The 25,164-nt window shown below is 43.6% G+C and overlaps 1 protein-coding gene across 4 annotated transcripts; it reads right to left on the minus strand.

Moving 5' to 3' along the window:
• Window positions 1–297: 297 nt before the first annotated feature.
• HMGXB4 (HMG-box containing 4) lies at window positions 298–25,158 on the minus strand. Of its 4 annotated transcripts, none has more exons than XM_083156450.1 (11): window positions 25,003–25,140; window positions 22,688–22,770; window positions 21,838–21,986; window positions 19,587–19,665; window positions 17,378–18,228; window positions 15,331–15,415; window positions 14,658–14,722; window positions 13,443–13,548; window positions 12,804–12,976; window positions 2,728–2,850; window positions 301–1,051 (listed from the first exon to the last, which is right to left on the minus strand). In XM_083156450.1, the coding sequence occupies exons 2-11, from the start codon at window positions 22,707–22,709 to the stop codon at window positions 1,007–1,009; spliced, it is 1,698 nt and encodes a 565-aa protein (XP_083012576.1). In that variant the 5' UTR covers window positions 22,710–22,770; window positions 25,003–25,140; the 3' UTR covers window positions 301–1,006. The 4 variants fall into 4 exon arrangements, with proteins under 4 accessions (XP_083012574.1, XP_083012575.1, XP_083012576.1 ...); XM_083156452.1 differs by having other exon boundaries at window positions 303–1,051; window positions 15,331–15,412; XM_083156448.1 differs by lacking the exon at window positions 22,688–22,770 and having other exon boundaries at window positions 298–1,051; window positions 25,003–25,158.
• Window positions 25,159–25,164: the final 6 nt, after the last annotated feature.

The raw sequence follows: 25,164 nt of genomic DNA on the forward strand, positions 1-25,164 counted from the left end.
CCGTGCTAGCCTGGACTTGAATGCTGGCCATGATCCCAGGCCGTTTCCACATGGGCAGGAGACCGCAGGTCCACGCTCCCATGCTGCTCTGTCCCCCAGAGTGCCCCTTACCTAAGGTAAGCTCCCTGAAAAAAAAAACAAACCTGCTCTGCCTCTCTAACTAAACGAAAGGAGACAGGAAAAAAAGACAAGGTGGATGGGGAGGAGCTGGGATTTATACTAACAGAGGGAGGTCCTAAGGAAAAAACAGCCTGTCTAACTAGAGGGAGAGGGATGAAATCCCAAGGTCTTGGCTGCCATGGGGATCGTAGAAGAAAAAGGGGTACACGACACTGACTCCACTTTAGCTAAATCCTTTCCCTATAGTAGACCACACAGAACTATGCACATGCCTAAATATGCTGGTTTTCAGAATATTTTTTTTCACCAAGGTTAGCACTGGTGCAAATACGCACTTCTGATGGGTAGCGAGCCAGGCCTATGGAGGAGTATATTACACCTGACTCGCATTCTGCTCTGCATTAACCCTGTGTTAATACACACGTCATCACCCACTGACTGACATACAGGAAATTATGGGTCTGATGGAAGTCAGTATAAGATGCATATTTATCTATTTTCTATACATAAATTCTGGGAATTAATTTGTAAAATAAAGCATTTCATTTTGTGTATGAAGTTCCAATTTCAGGCGCTTGTGCTTAATTTTTAATTGAACAAAAAAAATGTAGACTTCAGTGTTGCACTGAAGAATAAAAACCTGATAGCGCTGCCGATAACGAACTAATCTTGTATTGTAAGAACGATGATTAGGTTTCAACATTTTCAGTAACTCTGGTGCAGGTCGACATGTAGATTTCACAGAACATTTGCTCTAAAAATTACAATAAAGTGACTAGGGGGTATAAAATAGACTTACAAGTTGTATACATATAATACAGCACTGTACATTTTTATATGTGTCTGTGTTTTTTCTTAATTCCACAGGTCACGTCTCTTGTTGTAGTCACAAGCCAGGCATCACGTAGGCAATGTTGTCCAAAGTGTTGGACTGAAGAAAGAAGAAGGAGTAAACAAACTATTAGCATTTAAAATTAACAACAAATTTTATATAATTGCCGTTCCTACATAGAATAGCATATCAAATGCAAGAACAACTAAAGTAGATTAAATAAAAAATCTAATCCCCGTTCTTTTCATCGTAGTATGGAACAATGGGTTTATAAACTTGTTTCCACATACTGAATACGGGTGTCTCCCTTATTCGTGTATTCCAAAAAAAAAAAAAAAAATATCGAAAACCGTGGTTCTTCAGAATATTTCTTTTTTTTTTTTTTTTTTTTTTTAATGCTTTTTGTCATACTATACCGAAAACCGTGGTTCTTCAGAATTTTTTTTTTTTTTTTTAGAATGCTTTTTGTCATACTTACCATGTCCCCCCATGTCCACGACCCTCTTCAGTGTCATCTCCGGCCCCTGGGACCGGAGATGCTGCTGAATAGTATCCTAAAGGCGGCTGTGGGGGGCATCGGGGCACCACCATGGGGCCAGGTAGATATGAAAAAAAAAAATGTATTCCAAAATCCGAAAAAATCCCTTATCCAAAATGCCCAGAGCATTTCGGATAAGGGATACTCAACCTGTATTACTGAATAAGGAGAGGATTGAATTGCTTTAGCATGCCCTCTTGCATTTTAGAGAGGCCGACACTGAATCTTTGATCCAGTGCTGGATGCACACTGCTTTGTGTGCATGCTACACCCAAATAGACTATATCAGAGCAAGAATTAAGAGCTAGAAAATGGTATACTAGAAAATAAAAAAGACAGAATCTGGTTACTATGGGCAACATCAATTATTTTCATCTTTAGAAGCTTTAAGTGGACTGCTTGGGGAAAGAAGCCTTTTTATGCTTCTAATTGACTTTTGAATTCCTGCAAAGTCAAGTAGAAGCTTCTTTCCCTGAGCAGTCCACTTCCTGAACAATTCTAGCAAGCCCCCAAACCAAAAACTGTAAAGTAATATACACTGTGCTCCACACTGTCTATGTATAGTGTTCCCGCTAGGCTGTTTTAGCGGGGCGCTGCGCCCTGCCCGATTTTTACAGGGCAAAATGTGCCCTGCCCTGCTAGCAGCGCCTCGCTAAAACAGCGTGGTGCCTGCCCTGGCTGTGTGCACAGGGAAGCGCAGCGCCGCCTTAGACGGCGATTCCCAGCGCTTCCTCGGCAGCACGGTAACTTCGGCGGTGCCGGGCCCGCCTCCTTTAGTGACGTCGCGGCCCGGGCACGCCCCTTTTCATGACGCCGCGGCACGGGCACACCCCTTTTCGTGACGTCGCGGCCCAGGACCGCCCACAATTGTGACGTCGGCGGGCCCAGTCCGCCCCCCTTGCGCTGCCCCCGTGCAGCGGCGCCCTGCCCGCCCTCATTTCTAGAGGGAACACTATATGTATATTGTATTCCTCCCCGTTATGTTGTCTCTCGGCAGTTGCATTGTAACCGGAATCAAATTCCAAGTAAACGAAAGTATAAAATCTGATTCTGATTTTTTAAGTTTACCCCAATGATTTATACCCAAATGCTAAGAGGGGTATTTGCAGGAAAACTCCACAAACATTACCCATGATGCTCACAGTCTACAATAGAAATTTGAAAGAAGGCGGAGATTACCAGCTGCTAAACCAAAGCTCCACCCACGAACATCTAATTAGCACAGTGCAGCACTTACTAAAACTTGCTTCGGGCAGCCACTGAGCTGGGGAACATGGCTAGTGAGACACACCAACGGCCCCATGGCACAAAGGATGGAATCCAACAACACAGACAAGCTACCAGACACTGCAACCATTCCCTGAAAAACAAGAACAGTTAAGATAAAATACAAGGCAGCAACTTAGAAGAAAAAAATAAAGACAATCTATTGCACTCATGAGTTTTACCAGCTTTTAACATCTTATGAAAAGTTAGTGCAGCTTTTGTCATGACAATGAACTTAATCCCCAAAACATTTCCACTGCATTTCATCCCAGGCCACGGTAGGACCAGCTGACAGGTCAGTGATTCTCTCGTTGACACAGCATTGATGAGGATAAGGCAGGAGGCCACCATCACAATGACTGAGATAGAATAACACATTGGAAGCTTTAGCCCCTTCCTGACAGAGCTAGTTTTGGCGTTCCTGACAGAGCCATTTTTTTCAAATCTGACATGTCTCACTTAAGTGGGGATAACTTTTTTTTGCTTTTACTTATCCCAGTGATTTTGAGATTGTTTTTTCGTGACACATTGTACTTCAAATTAGTGGTAAATTTGGGTCGATACAGTCTGTGTTTTTTTGTGAAAAATACCAAAATGTCGTGAAAAAATGGAAAATTTAGCGATTTGCAAAATGTTAAATTTTCTGCTTGTGAGACAAATAATCATACCACTCAAAATAGTTAATAACTAACATAGACCATATGTCTACTTTATATTTCCATCATTATTTCAACTTCCTTTTCATTTTTTTGGACACTAGGAGGCTTACAATATGAATAGCAAATTCTCAAATTTTCAAGAAAATTTCAAACACTGATTTTTTTAGGGACCAGTTCAGTTCTGATGTGACTTTGAGGGACTTGTATGTGAGACACCCCCATAAATGATGCCATTTCAAAAACTGCACCCCTCACAGTATTCAAAACAGCATTTTGGAAGTTTGTTAACCCTTTAGGTGTTTCACAGGAATTAAAACAAAGTGTAGGTGAAATTTCAAAATTTCTTTTTTTTTGCAGATTTGCAATTTTAATACATTTTTCTAAGGAACACAGTACATTTTACTAGAGAAATGTGACTAAAAATTGATTCCCCCAATTCTTTTGTTTTCATAAATATCCTATATGTGGCCCTAGTGTGCACGTTGACCAAACCACAGGCTTCATAATAGAAGGAGCACCTACTTGATTTTGGAGACTCCTTTTTCTGAGATTATTTTTTAGGCACCATGTAGGTTTCTAGGCACCATAAGATGCTAAAATTTAGGAACCCCCCCACAAGTGACCCCATTTTGCAAACTACACCCCTCAGGGAATTCATCTAGGGGTATAGTGTACATTTCAAACCCCCAGGGGTTTCACCAATTGTGGTACAACTGGGCATTGAAAATGAAAAATTAAATTTTTTACACAAAAATGCAGTTCTGGCTCAAAATTTTTAATTTTCACAAGGAATGAAGGAGAAAAAGCACCCCAAAATATGTGCCCCAATTTCTCCCGAGTACGGCAATGCCTCACATGTGACCAAAAAATACCAGTTGGGTGCATGGCAGGACTCCGAAGGGAAGGAGTGATTTTTGGATTTTGCAGCTCAGATTCTGGTGGAATTTTGGTGGGTGCTATGTCGCATTAGCAAGACCCCCCAAGCACCAATACAGTGGAACCCCCCCACAAGTCACCCCATTTTGCAAACTACACCCCTCAGGGAATTCATCTAGGGGTATAGTGTACATTTCAAACCCCCAGGGGTTTCACCAATTTTGATACAAGTGGGCAGTGAAAATGAAAAATTACATTTTTTTACACAAAAATGCAGTTCAGGCTCAAAATTTTTAATTTTCAGAAGGTATGAAGGAGAAAAAGCACCCCAAAATCTGTGCCCCAATTTCTCCCGAGTACGGCAATGCCTCACATGTGACCAAAAAATACCAGTTGGGTGCATGGCAGGACTCAGAAGGGAAGGAGTGATTTTTGGATTTTGCGGCTCAGATTTTGGTGGAATGAATGGTGGGTGCTATGTTGCATCAATACAGTGGAACCCCCCCACAAGTCACCCCATTTTGCAAAGTACACCCCTCAGGGAATTCATCTAGGGGTATAGTGTACATTTCAAACCCCCAGGGGTTTCACCAATTTTGATACAAGTGGGCAGTGAACATGAAAAATTACATTTTTTTACACAAAAATGCAGTTCTGCCTCAAAATTTTTAATTTTCAGAAGGTATGAAGGAGAAAAAGCACCCCAAAATCTGTGCCCCAATTTCTCCCGAGTACGGCAATGCCTGACATGTGACCATAAAATACCAGTTGGGTGCATGGCAGGACTCAGAACGGAAGGAGTGATTTTGTGGATTTTGCAGCTCAGATTCTGGTGGAATTTTGGTGGGTGCTATGTCGCATTAGCAAGACCCCCCAAGCACCAATACAGTGGAACCCCCCCTCAAGTCACCCCATTTTGCAAACTACACCCCTCAGGGAATTCATCTAGGGGTATAGTGTACATTTCAAACCCCCAGGGGTTTCACCAATTTTGATACAAGTGGGCAGTGAACATGAAAAATTACATTTTTTTACACAAAAATGCAGTTCTGGCTCAAAATTTTTCATTTTCAGAAGGTATGAAGGAGAAAAAGCACCCCAAAATCTGTGCCCCAATTTCTCCCGAGTACGGCAATGCCTGACATGTGACCAAAAAATACCAGTTGGGTGCATGGCAGGACTCAGAAGGGAAGGAGTGATTTTTGGATTTTGCAGCTCAGATTCTGGTGGAATTTTGGTGGGTGCTATGTGGCATTAACAAGACCCCCCAAGCACCAATACAGTGGAACCCCCCCACAAGTCACCCCATTTTGCAAACTACACCCCTCAGGGAATTCATCTAGGGGTATAGTGTACATTTCAAACCCCCAGGGGTTTCACCAATTTTGATACAAGTGGGCAGTGAACATGAAAAATTACATTTTTTTACACAAAAATGCAGTTCTGGCTCAAAATTTTTCATTTTCAGAAGGTATGAAGGAGAAAAAGCACCCCAAAATCTGTGCCCCAATTTCTCCCGAGTACGGCAATGCCTGACATGTGACCAAAAAATACCAGTTGGGTGCATGGCAGGACTCAGAAGGGAAGGAGTGATTTTTGGATTTTGCAGCTCAGATTCTGGTGGAATTTTGGTGGGTGCTATGTGGCATTAGCAAGACCCCCCAAGCACCAATACAGTGGAACCCCCCCTCAAGTCACCCCATTTTGCAAACTACACCCCTCAGGGAATTCATCTAGGGGTATAGTGTACATTTCAAACCCCCAGGGGTTTCACCAATTTTGATACAAGTGGGCAGTGAACATGAAAAATTACATTTTTTTACACAAAAATGCAGTTCTGGCTCAAAATTTTTCATTTTCAGAAGGTATGAAGGAGAAAAAGCACCCCAAAATCTGTGCCCCAATTTCTCCCGAGTACGGCAATGCCTGACATGTGACCAAAAAATACCAGTTGGGTGCATGGCAGGACTCAGAAGGGAAGGAGTGATTTTTGGATTTTGCAGCTCAGATTCTGGTGGAATTTTGGTGGGTGCTATGTGGCATTAGCAAGACCCCCCAAGCACCAATACAGTGGAACCCCCCCACAAGTCACCCCATTTTGCAAACTACACCCCTCAGGGAATTCATCTAGGGGTATAGTGTACATTTCAAACCCCCAGGGGTTTCACCAATTTTGATACAAGTGGGCAGTGAACATGAAAAATTACATTTTTTTACACAAAAATGCAGTTCTGGCTCAAAATTTTTAATTTTCAGAAGGTATGAAGGAGAAAAAGCACCCCAAAATCTGTGCCCCAATTTCTCCCGAGTACGGCAATGCCTGACATGTGACCAAAAAATACCAGTTGGGTGCATGGCAGGACTCAGAACGGAAGGAGTGATTTTTTGGATTTTGCAGCTCAGATTCTGGTGGAATGAATGGTGGGTGCTATGTTGCACCAATACAGTGGAACCCCCCCACAAGTCACCCCATTTTGCGAAGTACACCCCTCAGGGAATTCATCTAGGGGTAGAGTGTACATTTCAAACCCCCAGGGGTTTCACCAATTTTGATACAAGTGGGCAGTGAAAATGAAAAATTACATTTTTTTACACAAAAATGCAGTTCTGGCTCAAAATTTTTCATTTTCAGAAGGAATGAAGGAGACAAAGCACCCCAAAATCTGTGCCCCAATTTCTCCCGAGTACGGCAATGCCTCATGTGTGACCAAAAAGTGGCAGGACTCAGAAGGGAAGGAGTGATATTTGGATTTTGCAGCACAAATTCTGGTGGAATAATGGTGGGTGCTATGTCGCATTAGCAAGACCCCCAAAGCACCAATACAGTGGAACCCCCCCACAAGTGACCCCATTTTGCAAACTACACCCCTCAGGGAATTCATCTAGGGGTATAGTGTACATTTCAAACCCCCAGGGGTTTCACCAATTTTGATACAAGTGGGCAGTGAACATGAAAAATTACATTTTTTTACACAAAAATGCAGTTCTGGCTCAAAATTTTTCAATTTCACAAGGAATGAAGGAGAAAAAGCACCCCAAAATCTGTGCCCCAATTTCTCCCAAGTATGGCAATGCCTCACATGTGACCAAAAAATACCAGTTGGGTGCATGGCAGGACTCAGAAGGGAAGGAGTGATTTTTGGATTTTGCGGCTCAGATTCTGGTGGAATGAATGGTGGGTGCTATGTGGCATTAGCAAGACCCCCGAAGCACGGTGAAATTATGAACCTAATATTCCATAGATGTGTGGTATAATTTAAAACACTCCTTTATACATAGGCCGGGTTTGTCGGGGCAAGTGTCACACTGGAAAATAGTTTGCTTTCTTATTCCCTTTTTATAGCAAACTTTGCACCTTTTTTGTGTCCTGCCCTTTTTTCCAGTGGAGGGGATTTCATCAGGAAAATGCTGCCCTGGTACAATACGGGGGCCAGTACTAGAAGTACTGGGGCCCTCTGCCTGCTGGTTCCCAAATATTAGGCCCTTTATGACTTCCTCTTGAAAGTGCATAAATGTCCCCCTCTGGCCGGTAGAACGGAATAGCACGTAAGCGTTATACAGTGCCATCTGGATGATATACACGGCCACCTTCTTGTACCAGATTTTTGTTTTCCGCAGGGCACTGTACGGCTTCAGTACCTGATCTGAAAGATCCACTCCGCCCATGTACCTATTGTAATCCAGGATACAATTAGGTTTGGAGGTGTGGGTACTAGCACCTCGTACAGGGACGGAGGTGGTACTGTCTCCGTGAATTGTTGTCAGTATAAGGACATCCCTCTTGTCCTTATATTTGACCAACAACATATTTTCGTTGCATATTCCCCTGCTTTCACCCCTTCTCATTACTTGGGCAATGTGCGTTTTTGGGAGGCCTCTTTGGTTCTTGCGCACAGTACCGCAAGCTGCTGTACCTCTTGAACCAAGGGCCTTAAACAGGGGGATGCTAGTGTAATAGTTATCCACATAGAGGTGATAACCTTTATCCAGGAAGGGGTGCACTAAATCCCAGACAATTTTCCCACTAACACCTACGAGGGAGGGGGGGCATTCTGGCGGTTCAATTCTTGAATCCTTCCCTTCATATACCCTAAACCTGTGAGTGTACCCTGAGGTGCTTTCACACAGCTTATACATTTTTATGCCATACCTTGCCCTCTTATTGGGAAGGTACTGGCGGAATTTAACCCTTCCTTTAAAATGTATAAGGGACTCGTCGATACAAATAAATTTTTCAGGGATGTACACCTCTTCAAATTTGGCACTGAAATGATCAATGACCGGCCTGACTTTGAATAGCCGGTCAAAGGTGGGATCATCTCTGGGTGGGCACTGTGCATTATCGGTGTAATGTATGAATTTAAGAATTGTCTCAAATCGAGTCCGGGGCATGGCCATACGGTAAAATGGAGTACTGTACAGAACATCTGTACTCCAATATTGCCTAATTTCTGGCTTTTTTACTATGCCCATATGAAACACCAGACCCCAAAACGTCATCATCTCTACTGCATCTACAGGGGTCCACCTAGCAAATGATGACGTGGGGTTTTGAGCAATAAACTGCTGGGCATATAAATTAGTTTGGTCCACCATTAAATTTATAAAATCATCAGAGAAAAATAATTTGAAAAAGTCAATTTCTCTGAGACCTGTGGAATCAAATTGGATTCCTGGCATGCCCAAAAACTCAGGAACCTGGGGCTCAAAATTGTCTGGTGGTGGGGTCCATACTAGATCAATTATTGGGGGGGGAATCTCAGCTGATCTACGGGGGCGTCTTTGAGGGGGTCCCTCATCAGCAGAGGAGGAAGAGGAGCTTAAGGCAAATCCTTCAAATTCCCCGCTTGCATCACTGCCTGTGTCAGAGTCAGAAGCAAGCATGGCATATGCCTCCTCCACTGAATACATTCTCCTGGATGATTGGGAGGACATTTGGGAGGACATTTGGGAGGACATTTGGGATGCCATTTGTATTTTTGTGTTACCGGTAGTGAAATGTTTCAACACGTGTATAGTGTAGGGGGGGGCACAAACTTTATTTCAATCCGGGGGGTATGTAGTGTGTAGTGTGTATGTAGTGCAGAAAAAAAAAAAAAATGCTTTATACCAATAAAAAAAAAAAAAATGAAGGGGTAAAAAAAAAAAAAAAAATGAAGGGGTTAAAAAAAAAAAAAGGAAGGGGTTAAAAAAAAAAAAGGTCCTGCGCCAAAAATTGAGCACAGATGTTGGTCAGTAACGTCTGTCACTGAACAGCGCTCAAAGGCAACAGGAATTTGATCAAAAAAAAAAAAAAATAGATCAACCCTGTGCCGAAAAAGATGATCAGTGATGTACGTCACTGATCAGCGCACAGCGGCCACAGGACACCCACAAAATCACAGTGTGTGTAAAAAAAAAAATTAAAAAAATACCCCACAGCACACACACAAAAAAAAAAGGTGATCAGTGATGCGACACTGATTACCAGTGAGGTGCAGCAGGTGCACAACCTTTGGTGCAACTGACAGGTATATATAAAAAAAAAAAAACCTCTGTACCCCCAAAAAAGTTGCTGATCACCTCAGATATAGTGATCAGCACAAAAGGCGGGGACAGCAGACACAAAATTTAGCACTCTCTATCACTATCTCTCTCTATCTCTCTATCTCTCACTATCTAACACTATCTAACACTCTATGACACTGCAGCAGCAGCACTCACAGGTATATCTATATATAAAAAAAAACCTGCGCCCCCAAAAAGTTACTGATCAGTTAATTTATACTGATCAGCACAAAAGGAGGGGGCAGCAGTCAGTTATATAAAAAATATATAGCACAATCTGTCACTATCTCTCTCTATCTCTCTCTCTCTATCTCTCTCTATCTCTCTATAACTATCACACTGCAGCAGCACAAAATATAGCACTCTGTCAGTAGGCCTCTCTCTCTATCTCTCTCTCTCTATCTCTCTCTCTCTATCTATAACTATATCACACTGCAGCAGCACAAAATATAGCACTCTCTGACACTATCTCTCTCTATCTCTCTCTATCTCTCTCTATCTCTCTCTCTCTATCTCTCTCTATCTCTCTCTATCTATCTCTCTATCTATCTCTCTATCTCTCTATCTATCTAGCTAATACAGTGCAGCAGCACAATTTCACAGGCACAATTATTGAACAGGATCCAGTAATCAATCAGCAGCGATCAAGTAAGTATTGCAGGCAGCAAGGTTCTGGTCAGTATGGCGGCAGGGGGGTACGGTGACCGCACTGCACGCTTTCCAGACCGGAATGGCGTCTGCAGTGCAGTCACCGTTAGTTTAAATCCCCCTCCTTGGCTGTGATTGGTCCGTCGGTCCGACGGACCAATCACGGCCTTTGGGGGCGGGCGGGGTGAGGTGGGGTGACACCAGTGTCACCCTTACACCCCGCGGTGATTGGTGCTGTACTTTACAGCACCAATCACCTCTGATCCCGTGTCACCGGCGAACGTTATTCGCCGGTGACACAGGAAAACGCTGTGAATGGCTGTTCACACTGAACAGCCAATCACAGCGATCGCCGACGGGGGGGCGGCATCGCAGCCCCCCCGGGGCATGCACGGACATGTCTGCTGTCAGGGACAGCAGACATGTTGAAACTGTCACCGCGTCTATAGACGCGGTGACAGTTTAAAGCCATGACGTACATTTACGCCATGTGTCGGGAAGTGCTTCCCGGCCATGACGTAAATGTACGTCAAATGTCGGGAAGGGGTTAATAGGAGAGTGGGGCTTGAAATCATTGTTCTTCCTGTTAACCACGGTTACCTGTAAACCCATGCAGTTATCATTGCACAAAAAAGGGCTTTTCACAGGCAAGGGTTTTGCTGCTAGTAAAAAATAAGGTGCAAATCAACCATTTATTGAATTATCAAGAACTTCAAAAAGAGAGCTTCAATAGTTGTTTAGAAGGGTTCACAGCGCCGAAGAACGTTCATGCACGCACAGTGAGGCAAAGCATGTTGGGAGATGGCCTGGTGTCAAGGAGAGCAGCAGAGAAGCCACTTCCCTCCTGATATTTTGCAAAAGGTACAGGGATTGGACTGCTTAGGACACGGGTGTCAAACACAAGATCTGGCCCGCAAGACCTCGTCATGTGGCCCGCGCAGCCGCCGCCAGCCTTCACCTTTTATTCTCGCTTCTTTTTTTGAGATCCTGGCCTGCAGTCTGCTGAGGAGATAGCACGCAGTGTGTCCCATGAGATGCATGAGAGCTACCAGAAGCTCTGTGACTCCTACATCATGCCGCACGTCTGACGGCTTGCACTACTACTGCATGGAGTAGCAGCCAATCAGGGCGTGCATCCAGATGGAGTTGTGGAACTTGTGTGACGTCACTCTCCCTTCAATCAGCTCACGTAGCCGGAGCTGCGGGGTTGGTGCTGGGAAATGCTGGGACGTCACGCAGCTGGCGATCCGCACTGGTAGTAGCGGATGGGCGCAATGGAAGTATGTGATTGGTCGCTACTACTGCTGGATTCCATGTGGTAACCGTGTGTGCGAGGCGGCTGACTGGAATAGGTTAGTAGTGTCAAGCTCGGGCTGGCCGCTGTACATGGGGATCTGTCACTGAGGGTGACGTTTACACACCAGGCCTTGCTCTCCTCCTAACTTGACTTCAAGGCCAAACAGTGTTCAGGTCGACTAAGCCACTTAAGACGTGTTAGGATAGCTATGTGACCATTTCCATCTTTCTCAAAATCCAAGCAGCTCATATTAGCCCAATAAGTCATTTTCAGGTCCCCAATCTCCCCTATCAGGAAGGAATATCTTTCCTGAGAACTTTCTCAAGTATTATCCAGGTAACTCCTCCCAAAATCATTTTTCAAAAAATTGTACATTTGAATATCTACTTGTCATTATTCTGACTATGTTTCTGCTTTCAGAGCGAGTTATTACTTACATTATTACAAAAAACAGTAAAAATTGAATGCAGTGACAATAATTTATGATAATAAAGAGTGGACACATAGTCCTACAGATACAACCGGCCCTTTGAGGGTGACCAAACTGATGATGCGGCCCCCGATGAATTTGAGTTTGACAACCCTGGCTTAGGACATTTTCTGTGATGAATTCCCCTTTCAGTTTGGTGCATCTGGAAAAACGCTTGGTCAGAAAACAAAAAAGGGAGTGCTACCTTCAGTCATGTCATGTCAACAGTAAAGCATTCATGTGTGGGGTTGCTTCTCAGCCAAGGTAGCGGGCTCACTAATTTTTTCCCATGAATTAAAAAATGGAACCAAAACATCCTCCAAGAGCAACTTCTCCCAACCCTCTAAGAAAGTTTGGTGATGAACAACACCTTTTCCAGCATGACGGAGCCCCTTGCCATAAGGCAAAAGTGATAATACCCTGGATCAGAGAGAATTGTCTGATTATTTTTTTACCAGGCATTTTAATGGCAAGTCATTTTTCCAGTTCCAGTCTGTCCCCCAGTTGACACTGAAAAGCGAATAACACAAAGCAGCTCTAGTGATCATCACCTCTGTTTCTTGAAGTCTGTGGCCTATCAAGCTCAAGGACTCTCCCAGTAGCTGGAGATGGGCAGCCACGTCAATGGGCTCAGTATCAGGGACTTTAGCTGGAGAGGAGGAGAAGGATACAACGCTACTTGGGGACTTCTTGTGAGGAGAGGACAGGCCTGAAGAGGAGGATCCTAATAATTCAAGAAACAAGGGAAAAAAATACTGCAATGTAAAAATAATACCCAATACAAGTTTTTAGATTATTAGAAAAAACCAAACACCTGCAGGAGTTGTAATGTCGGTGCTTAGTGTTACCTCTAAGGTTTTTTTTTTTTTTTTTTTGCAGGGTGCCACATCCTGTCCGTTTTTAAAACCTCAAAATGCATGCTGCCCTTTTTGTGTGCCACTGTACACCCTTACGCTGACCCCCACCGTGCTGACATGCCACTGAGAACTTTCGGTGTGTGCCATCATGTGTAATGGGTATTGCGGTGTATGCAATGTGTAATGGGCATTACGGTGTGTGGTATAATGTGTAAGAGGCATTACAGTGTGTGCCGTAATGTGTAATTGTTTCAAATAGAATGTGTCCTCCCGATTGAACAAAGTACCCCGTCCGGTGGTCAGCACCCTGCCCTAAAAAAATCCTATAAATACCTTTGCTCTTTGAAGTGGACTCTGAAGGGCTGGATTTGCGTTTTACAGTGGTGGCCTCAGCTTTGTTCTGTTTGTGCTGGAGATACTGGGCCTTCTGCTTCCAAACCTACCACCGGAACAAGAGAAAAAAGCTAGGAGACATTCACACAAACCACAATTCTCATATCAGGGAGGCCACTGGACATTAATCATGAAAAGTCAGGCCCCTGGGTCTGCTTGCTAATTAAGTCTTAAAGTTATTAGTTTATATCAGTGGTCAGTTATGACAGTGGTCCCATTTGCAAGAAACAACTTACAGTGCAAGTAATTGCGGGAATATGTAAAACTTACAATACTTCTAAACTTACAACAAAAATGTTGTGCCCTTATATGAATGCGCACAAAAATATGCAAGTCTAGGGAAAGATTGGGCAGTGAGGGGTGTAAGTTGAGATGCCTTTGCCAAGGAAACTTATCCCCTTTCACACCTCCTAGTGTTGTTATATAGCTTATCCTATGATAAGTCCAACAGTATTTTAAGGTTGAGCAATAACTACTTTTATAAAACTCTAAAAGTATTTAAGGGTAGCTACACTTCAGAAACATTTTATGATGCAGGGGGCCACAGAGTATGCCATGTGTATATGGCAGAATCGCATTGCTAGCTATGTCTTCTGGTTGAATCTGCAGCAGGAGCGTGCAAATTTATGGGTACACACTAAGGGGGTTATTCTAGTTCATTCTTTCTGACAAAATCCTTCTTAGATGGACAAAACCATGTGCACTGCGGGTGGGGCAGATGTAACTTGTGCAGAGAGAATTAGATTTGGGTGGGGTTTTTCTTCAAAGTGAGATCTATATTGCAGTGTAAAATAAAGCAGTCAGTATTTTCCCTGCACAGAAACAAAATAACTCACCCAAATCTAATTCTATCTGCACATGTTACATCTGCCCCCCTACAGTGCACATGGTTTTGTCCATCTAAGAAGGATTTTGTCAGAAAGAATGAATTAGAATAAACCCCTAAGCGATCCAGCCATTTGCGGTTCTGATTTGGCCAGAAATAACATAACGGAGTGAGATCGCTGAAGTGTGTATCCGGCCATGGTCTCAAAATGTGAGTGGTCTGTTCAGTCGGATGGAAAATCCACAAAATAGTGTTAAGTTCAAGCTGTAACTGAAATCTCTAGTTACACACATGCCAATATTATTAAGCCCTTTAAACCTTGAGCTTACAAGTTTGTCCTTGTCCGGCAGCTGCTTCCACACTTCAGCCAACTTCTTACTGAGTTCTCCAAAATCTAGTGAATTATTAAAAAACAAAAATCAAACCAGAACAAGAATCTCATAGAAACGTAACCAGGATAGTCACCTATAAATCATTGTTAGCAGAAAATGTACTAACCTAGCAACAAAATATATAGTATAATGGGAATAGATTACTATGATGGTTTTAAGTTATTTGGAACATTAAGAATAATCAGTAAGTCAATTGTATGACCTGTATAAAGTTTTGGTGACACGGGCGTCAATTTTTTATTTTAAACTTGTGGGAGCCCAACACTAACAATAAGAAATGAACCCATCTGTACTGAGAAAATGGTAGATGTCCCAAAGTAGCCATCGATATATTACTGGAAAAGTAGAGCACAAGGGGGCAGATGTATGAAGCCTTAACAAGAGATAAATGCAAGGCTGATAAGGAGAGATAAACATCCAGCCAATCACCTGCTAACTGCCATGTTACAGGCTGTGTTTGAAAAAAGTCAGTAAGGAGTTGATTGGCTGGACGTTTATCTCTCTTTATCACCCTTGCATTTATCTTGTTAAGGCTTAATACATCTGCCCCTAGGTTTCCGAATCCCCTTTAAATCCGCAAAGCTTTAACAAGTGTTTGTGCACCTCTTACCGATGCCTGGATGCTCTGCTATGATGCTGCCTCTGTACTCTTTAGAGAAAACTTGATATGCAGACATGTTCTTCTTCTTAGGCTGCTTGTACACATAGAATATTCATAAAGGCATATTACTTAGGACAGTTCATGCAATGGCAGCACGGATTACCAACATTCATGTAAGAATCATCTATTATAGTGTTCATTCTAGCACCCACCAACTTTGAAAACCCATGCAGTTCCACTTCCCTGCCTGGGGTGTCGCTGTCTGCTGTGCTGTTTCTAGCACAGGTCTGGTAGGCATATTAGTGCCGATATACAGACCACACTGTGGTAGAACCCTGCAGCAGACAGCGACACCCCAGGCGGGGAAGAGGAACTGCATGGGTTTTCAAAGTTGGCAGGTGCTGGAATGAACATTATGAATGAATGTATCTGCTTTATGTGGCGCTGCATCTGATTTGTAATTGTATACATACTGAAAGCACGGGTAATAATACAAGAATGAGGTTTGTCTATTTAGTACAGTATGTGTAATACAGACCAAATGTAAGTGGAAAAAAAAGCTGCAGTATGCGCTGTTCTGATCACACAAATGTATCTGACACATATGAATGGCTAAGGATCAGTGGAGGTTTCATGTTCTTTCTGTATTTGGGCGTGTTAGCTGGCATTTGATACAAATAAATCCCAGTTTGAGTGCACGTGAAAGAAACTAATCTGAAGGACATTAAATGAATGACACTGTAAAGTGGTATATAACATGATTGCAATATATAAAGAGACATAATTATATAAAGATGACGAATGGGCATTAACATGGATTTTGAGACCTGTGATTTTTTTTACATTTATGGAAAGAGAATAAAAAGGTTTGACAGCCATACAACACACCAGAAGATTTATGGAAAGATAATAAATAGGTGAGACAGCCATACAACAAACCAAAAGATTTATGGAAAGATAATAAATAGGTGAGACAGCCATCCAACAAACCAAAAGATCATTCAGATTCATTTTTATTGCGTTCCACTAAATTCTGACTATGTGCCTCATTAAATTGCTAGAGCGGTGACTGCTTAATGAGCACTTTGTGCAAATTCCTTGTTTGAATATGAAATTCTGTGAGGTAAAGGAGTTCTACTAGTTCTAGGCTACATTGTATTCTTTAGTGCTGGCTATAAATAAAAGAAATATTTTTATTGTAAAAAAAAAAATCATTAACAATAAAAAATATATATCTTGCATTTACAGCCTTTATCACACCTTTATCATTAAACTCAAGACATTAATAAGAGCTCTAGTCAATTATATTCTTAAGTAAATTAAAGGGCTTCCTCTGTGTTGTAAAAGGTGCATTGTTACTTTTTAATAGATTTTACAAAAACTATAGGGTCACCAAAAAAAAAAATCCTTCAAATATAAAAATATACATTATTGTCCCAGAAAAGGAATATTCAGGGGTAGATGTATGATCCTCAGTTACGGATACCGCTTCTCTCCGAGGTGGAATCTGGCAGTATGTGTAAGATAGCACGCCAATATGTTGGGCAATGTATGAATGGTCAATAGCACTGACCATTCTGACACCTGTAGCTATTGATTCTGACATGTGCAGGTGTTGTTGCTCGTTCTCCACAGCACGGACAGATCTTACCCTGGCTGTGGCAGCTGCTAGGCTCTGGGCTGCATGGGAGACCTGGCAATAATAGCAGGATCTCATGCATGGCTAGTAAGTCATCTGATAGCATCATCACTAGACTCCGGTGCTGCAACAGGGATCAATGGAGGGGTTTTCATTCCGCCAATCATTCATCCCTGAGATGGTAATACATTTATAGTTGCTACTGTATTGCCTTGGTAAAGAGGAGAAGCAGGGAGAGCTATATCCTCACACTATGGAGGTTATTCTGATTCACTCGGAAAGGCACAATCACTCTCTAATGGACAAAACCAAGTGCACTGCAGGTGGGGCTGATGTAACATGTGCAAAAAGAGTTAGATTTCGTGTTTTATTGTTTCCCAACAATACTTCCCAATAAACAAATCCCCAAATTTTTACCTTTTCGGTCTCCTCTTTCTTCTTTTTCTTATCCGATGTACCCTCAGGATGAGGGCTAATGATGGGTGTGGCCAGAGGTGCTGCTGTTGGTTGTATCGGTAAGAGTAGAGGAGGAGACGTGACAGTGATAGGAGTGGTTGGTGATGGAAGCATAGGAGCGGTGACTGATGCAGGGCTGCTATCTAGACCATGCTCTCTTTTGCTTTTACTGTGTTTCCGGTGCTTGTCTTCCTTGTGTTTGTCTTCCTTGTGTTTGTCTTTCTTCTTCTTACTTTTCTTTGATTTCTTTTTCTTCTTCATTTCTCGGAATGAGTCATCAATCACTAGTTCTCCAGCCTCCAGCTCCCCTCCAGAAGAAGAAGCAGACTCTGGAGTCCCACTGAGCCTTGGTGCGTGGGTCTCTTTTCGATGTTTCTTGTGGCTGCTTCTCTCCACTTCGTCTCGTGATGATTTCTTGCTGCTCTTTTTGGGAGATGTTCCGCCACCGAGTGCTGGACTTTCTTGCTGTGGGAACATTTGCTCACTTGTTTTCTCCTTGGGAGATAAGATGAGTTTCATCCGCAAGCCATCTGGCTCACGTAGAGTCAGAGGCTTGGGTTTTTTAGCTTTGTGGGAGAGGTCTTCAACAGCATCTTCTCCAACTTTTTTACGGTGATCTTTACGTGGTACTTGGATGGGCGACTGGAAGCTGGAAGAGGAGGCCACCATCTTCTCTGATTTCTTTGAAGGGAGTTTATTTGAAGTAATTATGGGGGAAGACATGGAGTTGAGCAGATCCATGGCAGTATCAGAGGATGGAGATGGGGAGCTGGGAAGGAGCTTCTTTTTCTTTCCCTCGGAGGGAGATAATTCTAAAAGCAAACAGGGTATAGGGCATTACTAATGGAAACAGAATGGAAAAAATAAGAACAATCTTTGAAAGAAAACAATAAAGAGCTGCAAAGGTGCAAACTATGGGGCCAATTCAGAAACGCTCATACGAGTCACAATTTGGCCCCTTCCCCAATGGTTGGGGTCTGCGCATGTGCAAACCTGGGAGAGTATGACTTTGATGAGTGAAGGCCCCCATACATTAGTCATACCTTATCCCCGGCAGCTCCCCGGGAGGGGGACAAACGATTAGGCACTTGATGTGGCAAGTTTTGCATATGATAAATCGCATGCGATTATATGAACCCCCGGGGAGCTGCAGGTGGAAGTAGCAGGGGGGCGGCGGACATATAGGTGGCGGGCAGGGAACGCCGGTGAGCCGGCAAAGGTAACAGGGAGTGCCAATCACTGGCTGCCCGTTCATTTGTATTGTTTTTTTCTTTCTTGCTGCTCCTCCTGCTCGGCTCTCAGTTCCCCTCACCAGTGTCTGCCACCTTTGTGTCCCCCACCCCTGCCCGCCTCGCAGCGTCCCCCGCCAGCAGCCTTGCAGCATCCGCTGCCCCTGCCACCCTCAGGCTGCACATAAGATTTAGCAAATCTTATGTGCAGACAGTCCGACCTCCCGAGTGATACGCATCGGGTCGAACGGGGTGTCTAGACATGCGATTTGGCCCGATTTCATTTTCCGATCCATCCGAATCAGGCCCAAATCTTTACTGTATGGGGCCTTTACACACTCGCCGAGCCATTCACTCCAGGAGGGGAATACCCAGCGTTTTATGGGCGACCCCATAAAAACACTGGCCGTTTGCCAGCTAACACAGGCATGGTGACATCACATGACATCAGCGCCTGCCCGAAATTGGAAGACAACGGCCATTGAATGATTTCTCTTCCTTGCAGCCACATGCAAGGGGATGGTACCATTTAGTGTTCATTCTAGCACCTGCCATATTTGAAAACCCATGCAGTTCCTCTTCTCTGCCTGGGATGGAGCTGTCTGCTGTAGTGCTTGTAGCACAGTGTGGTCTGTATATCAGCACTGATATGCAAACTAGACCTGTGCTAGAAACACCACAGCAGACAGCAACACCCCAGGCAGGGAAGAGGAACTGCATGGGTTTTCAAATATGGCGGGTGCTAGAATGAACACTACCATACACATCCGCTCCCAAGTTACCGAGGGTATTTGCGCACGGGGGGGGGGTCGGATGTTCAAACTGGTGGCGGTTACCTTACACGCAGCCTAGCAAACAGGTCTGAATCAGGCCTTATGTGGAAGAGTTGTGGCAGATGCCTCTTCACATATGAATGAAGGGCGATTGCTGGTTGCATATACCTGGGTAGTAGGCATCATCTGAGGAATGCTTCTTTTTTTTCTTATGTGACTCCGACCCCATGAACAGAAAGTCTGCATCCTACCAACAAAACCGTGGTTACAAATGCATCAGTTGGATTAATGTGCAAATTCATGATGTGATATACAGTGTATGCATGTTTACCTAAATGTACCTGTGGCAGGCAAATAAGGTGTAAAGCTGGCCTAACGGAAACGCATCAAAGCATCGGCAAGAATTATTTGTACAGTACAAAAAGCAGGTTAGGACATGATGGCTTCATGTGAATTACAAGGAAGAAAAAGCTACACAAAAATGTACTTGTCAGCAGAGCAACAGGAAACACGTACAGTAATCAAACCAAATGCAAATTAATCAGATTGTACACTTCCCATAGGACATTCACTGTATACTTCTCTAGCCAAGTCCTGCTCGCCTTGTACACCTCCTCCCTTGGCAAACTAGCTACACATTTACACAGTATCAGCATTCAGTATCAGCTGGCCTCAGCACAGAGCATCCCTGGGAACCAGCTCATTTTTTTAAACGGAGTCCCGCATCCACAATTTCTGTAAAATATGCGCTATAGGGCGTATTTGTGATGACTGCTGAATAAATATGGTGTGGAAGTGGAGACTCTTCTTGAAGTCCTGTCAGTCTCTACACAGCCTTAACAATCCCCAGTCCAGCACTGTAAAGGTGCACTAAGTATATGCTTCGTAAATATCAGCATGCACTCACTAAACTTTGCCTTGTTTCTTACACTCGGTTATTACCCAATTACCCCCTCATTCAGCCATAAGCAGAGTTGCATACAAATCATCATTTACACTTGCCACCAGAGCAGATGCAGTGAGAAAACACACAAGATATATCAACAAAACTGACTCACTTCAAACTTTGGTACTTGTTTCCTAGAACGGCGCCCACGATATTGATCTTAGGCATCACAAGAAAATCGCGTCGGACGCATCGCATGCGGCCCAAAAAAATCGCATGCGATGCAACCGACGCGATTACACATAGGAAACAATGTTAAATGGCCCAATTGACCCGATTTCACATAGGGAACAATGTTAAATGGCCCACAGACCCCAAATAGCCACCCTGAAGTGTGAAATGCCCCCCCCCAATTGTTAACGCCACCCCACGATCAACGTCAACCCGAAGCGTGGCGAGCGCAGCGATCCGGCGAGGGGCGGTGGTATGCGTCCTCCGACCATTTCATACCCCCACTATCCACGTCGGCGTGGAGTTGAGAACAGAAAGTGTGGCGAGCGCAGCGAGCTCGAAGCGTGGCGAGGGCAGCGTGCCCCGTGAGGGGACGCGGATACCTTCACAGCTATAAGCGTCCCCTCGCGGGCTTCACAGGTATCCGCGTCCCCTTGCCACACTTTCTATTGTCAACTCCACACCGACGTGGATAGTGGGGGTATGAAACGGTCGGAGGATGCGTACCGCCGCCCCTTGCGGGATCGCTGCCCTCGCCACGCTTCGGGTTGATCGTGGGGTGGCCTAACAATTGGGGGGGCCATTTCACACTTCAGGGTGGCTATTTGGGGTCTGTGGGCCATTTAACATTGTTCCCTATGTGAAATCGGGTCAATTGGGCCATTTAACATTGTTCCCTATGTAAAATCGATGCGACCGACGCGATATACATTTTACTATGCATTTCTATGTAAAATCACGGACATGGCATGCGATGTACATGCGATGCTTGCGATGGGCGCCGTTCTAGGAAACAAGTACCCAAACTTTACATCAGCCCAAACTGCTTAATGCCCTGCCTGCCCGGACACAAATTGTGACTGTTTTGAAGCTAAAACCTGCATCCCTCTGTGACAGAAGCAGTACATAGGAAAGAAATTATACTTCGTATTTGAATCTGAAAGAACACATTTTTAAACATGTTATACGGCAATATTCTATAACTATAGACAACAGAATGAAATGGGGAAAGTGCACAATGAAACCCCCGTGCAACTAAAATAAGTGCAGAATTAACACATCCAAAAATACACAGCGCATTTATATATGGTGAATATTCTATTATTAGGTCATTCATAATAAAATCAACATTGAGGTGAGACAAGTGAAGTACTGCTGAGGGCAAAGAAAGCCAATATACCACTAGCTGGACAGCCCCGCAACAGATGAGGACACTGCAACCCGTTCCGGCGTAGACTTCGGGAACTCTCCAGTAAGGTGTAGTACACCTTGGCTTGGAGCAAACAAAATCAAATTTCTCACCTTAGGTCTCTTTTTTGATGACTTACGGACCTGCTCAGCGGTCTCTTCCTCCTCGCGCAGTAGGTCCTTGTAGGATCGCTTTTTCTCCCGCTGGCTTCTGCCAGCCGCCAAACCAACATCGTCCATCCCACGTTCTATGTACAAGCTTTCTGAAGATAGAGGTGGTAAAAGAAAGTCACATATTTATCCAACCTAAGGCAACAAGGTGATATTTCAGCATCGGCTTATCAGGCAGATGGCTTTTATGTTTCTGCACTATTGACAGGCCAAACAAAAAAGTTTGATATTTTGAATAAATAGTACAAATGGAGTCTCCCATACCCAAATTGCTTGGGATCAGAAGTATATTGGAGTTTCAGATTTTGGAATATTTGCATACCACAATGCTATATAAAAGGCTAACTCCTCCTCCCCTCTATGAGTTGAAGAACTGCCAGATACTATTAGAGGCCACTTGACAGGCCAAATTATTCTGTTGTGCTAAAAATATCATAGCAGTAAGTGAAAGCGATTTTTTGCAGGGACACTGATCTGTTTCAAACTTGCTGAATATGGAGAGAGGAAGCTGTGAAGACAGATTGGAGGTAGGATCAGATAGGGACTGGGGTGGAAGTTAATGGGATAAACCCCCCTAAAAATCAATTCTTTAACCCTTTCAGGTCCATCGTCTAGTCAGGTTCAACAGCCCTAGTACTAGTAGCAAATCCAATGGTGAGCAACTTTAGAATAAGACCATTAACATCGTTCAACATTCAATGTAGGACATTTTTGAATAATGATAAAAATAATTTAAACCAGACTGTTTGAATTGCAAAAAAATACAAATAATTGGACTGCAAAAGGTTAATACCTCGAGTGTCACTGTATGCCATAACCAAGTCTTCCCATCAAGTCGTCTAGTACAAGTGTCCGAACAGGGTTGGAACACCCAGCCTGTAGAGGAAGAGTTTTGTTACTGCACTGCAGCAGCTAATGCTTATATAACCCCTTTCATGGTGGCGGCCGGGCCTGCCCCCTTTAGTGACAATGGCAGCCGGGCCCGTCCCTTTTGTGAAGTTGGCGGGCACAGTCCACTCCCTTATGCTGTCCCTGCCCAGTTTCTAGAAGAAACATACATACATACATACACACCATATATACTCGAGTATAAGCCTACTTTTTCAGAACATTTTTTTATGCTGAAAAAGCCCCCTTGGATTATACTCGAGTGAGGGTCCCACTTGAGTCAATAAGTTTTCCCAGTTTTTTGTTGTAAAATTAGGTGCCTCGGCTTATATTTGAGCCGACTTATTCTCGAGTATATATATATATATATATATATATATATATATATATATATATATATATATATATATATATATATATACACACACACACATACATATATACACACACACACACACACACACACACACACATTATATATATATATATATATATATATATATATATATATATACACATATATACATATACACACACACACACATATATATATATATATCTCCATGTTTCCAACATACAGCTAGACAGATATATGTATATATAAGCACTTTCATTTTCCACCAGGTTTACTCTGCTGTTGCCTATCTACAGCTGATGTAACAGTCCAAGCTCAAACTCATCTATGGAGATCTACTTGTTGTTGGACAAGTTTATTGCGGAGGTGCCACGCTGTACAGCCCAGGACCTTCCATGTTTACTCAGAACGCCCACCACAACCACCATTGTTTGGTGTGGCTTAGACTTCCATCCTTCCACTGTATTTGTTTTTATGTCACTATGTTTCCTGGCACACATGTAATTTTAATGTTTTTAAGAATGTTTAACAAATTTTTATGCTATTATATTGGGTTATTGGTTTGCCTATTTCATCCCATTGTGCGCCCTCCATTTCAATATGTAGGTAGCCGCTGACAGGCCTCTGCTATCTGTACACAGAAACATCAGGACCTGAGCAGCTTAGCTCTCAATTACGTACTAAGCTTTGGCGATGGATCATTTTTTTCAAACAGAGCCTGTAATATGGTAATTAGGAGCTTATTGGCTGGTACTTTATCCCTCTCCAAGGCTAAGTACATCTACCCCTGTGCACCTACTGTAGTGAGACAGGTTAAGCTCTCTGGGCATGTAAAGAGAAAGCACGGAATAAATCATGGGGCAAATCTATCAAAAGCCGTTAATGGGGAGAAGTGGTATGAGCGCACATTATATGTGTTGATACCGCTTCTCATGTATGATGGGGCCAGCTGCCAGTATTCGTTAAATAGCAGGGGTACTATGCGCCACTCTCCATATCGGCACTTCTATGTAAAAGAAAAACACACAGATGCTGTGTGCTGGGCAATGTATTGATTTAGACAGCTGTAGGGTGGCTATGCCCTATCTCTGCAGCAGTGACAGCACTGTGGTGACCACCGGATCCAGGCTGCGCCAGAGTTCTCGTGCGAGTGTCATAAACTCGTGCATGACCAGTACAGGAGGCTGGGCATGCATAGATAGTGCATCAGCATGCCCTGATGAGCACAAGGGTGCATCGCCGGTGGAGGGGGGTGGGGGAGTTTTCACTCCCCTGCTACAGTGGACAAGATGTGAATACATCTTTCTGTTCCCACCTCGGTAATGAGGTGATGCAGGAAGTGTTATAGCAGCACGATAAGTGCTGCTATAATACATCTCCCTCAGTGTAAGAATGGTCAACAACGCTGACCTTTCCAACACCTGCAGCTATTGATTTTGGCAACAGGGTGAGCAATACCATATTTCCACAGCAGGGATAGCGCCATCGTTGGCTGTGGCGACTGCTGGCTGCCCATGTACACGACAGGGTTAGAGCTCTGTGCATGGACAGCTGACTATGCAATGTGTATACATGTAGAGGCAGTACATGACCGCTCTGTGCATGTATGCACATGGCATTGACAACTGAATGTGCAATGTGTATATATACTGTATGTAGAGAGTCAGTACATTACAAGATTATGTTAGAACTCTGTACATGTAATAAAAGAGTGGATCGTGTCCAGCACTATATTATGTTAATATGCATGCCCTGAGCAGTTTCAAAGTCTGTGCACCAGTGTGTGGTCACCAGTATGACTATGAGCGCTGCTACACATGTGCACAAACAACAGCACCAGTGTCTGTTATCGAACTGGCTCCCACCTGGGTCCTCCCTCTGATGTGCGCTCTGTACCGGGATCATTCCGCCGCTGTGCTCCCCCGGCTTCCCGCCATCATAGAGGAGACAAACCGAGCTGCTGGACGCATATTGCGTCATGACGTTCACTTCCGCCACTGATGACACAGAGACTGGTGATTGGCCAG

This window comes from Crinia signifera, chromosome 8 (genome assembly GCF_055691185.1).
Source record: "Crinia signifera chromosome 8, ASM5569118v1, whole genome shotgun sequence".
Taxonomy (NCBI): Eukaryota; Metazoa; Chordata; class Amphibia; order Anura; family Myobatrachidae; genus Crinia; species Crinia signifera.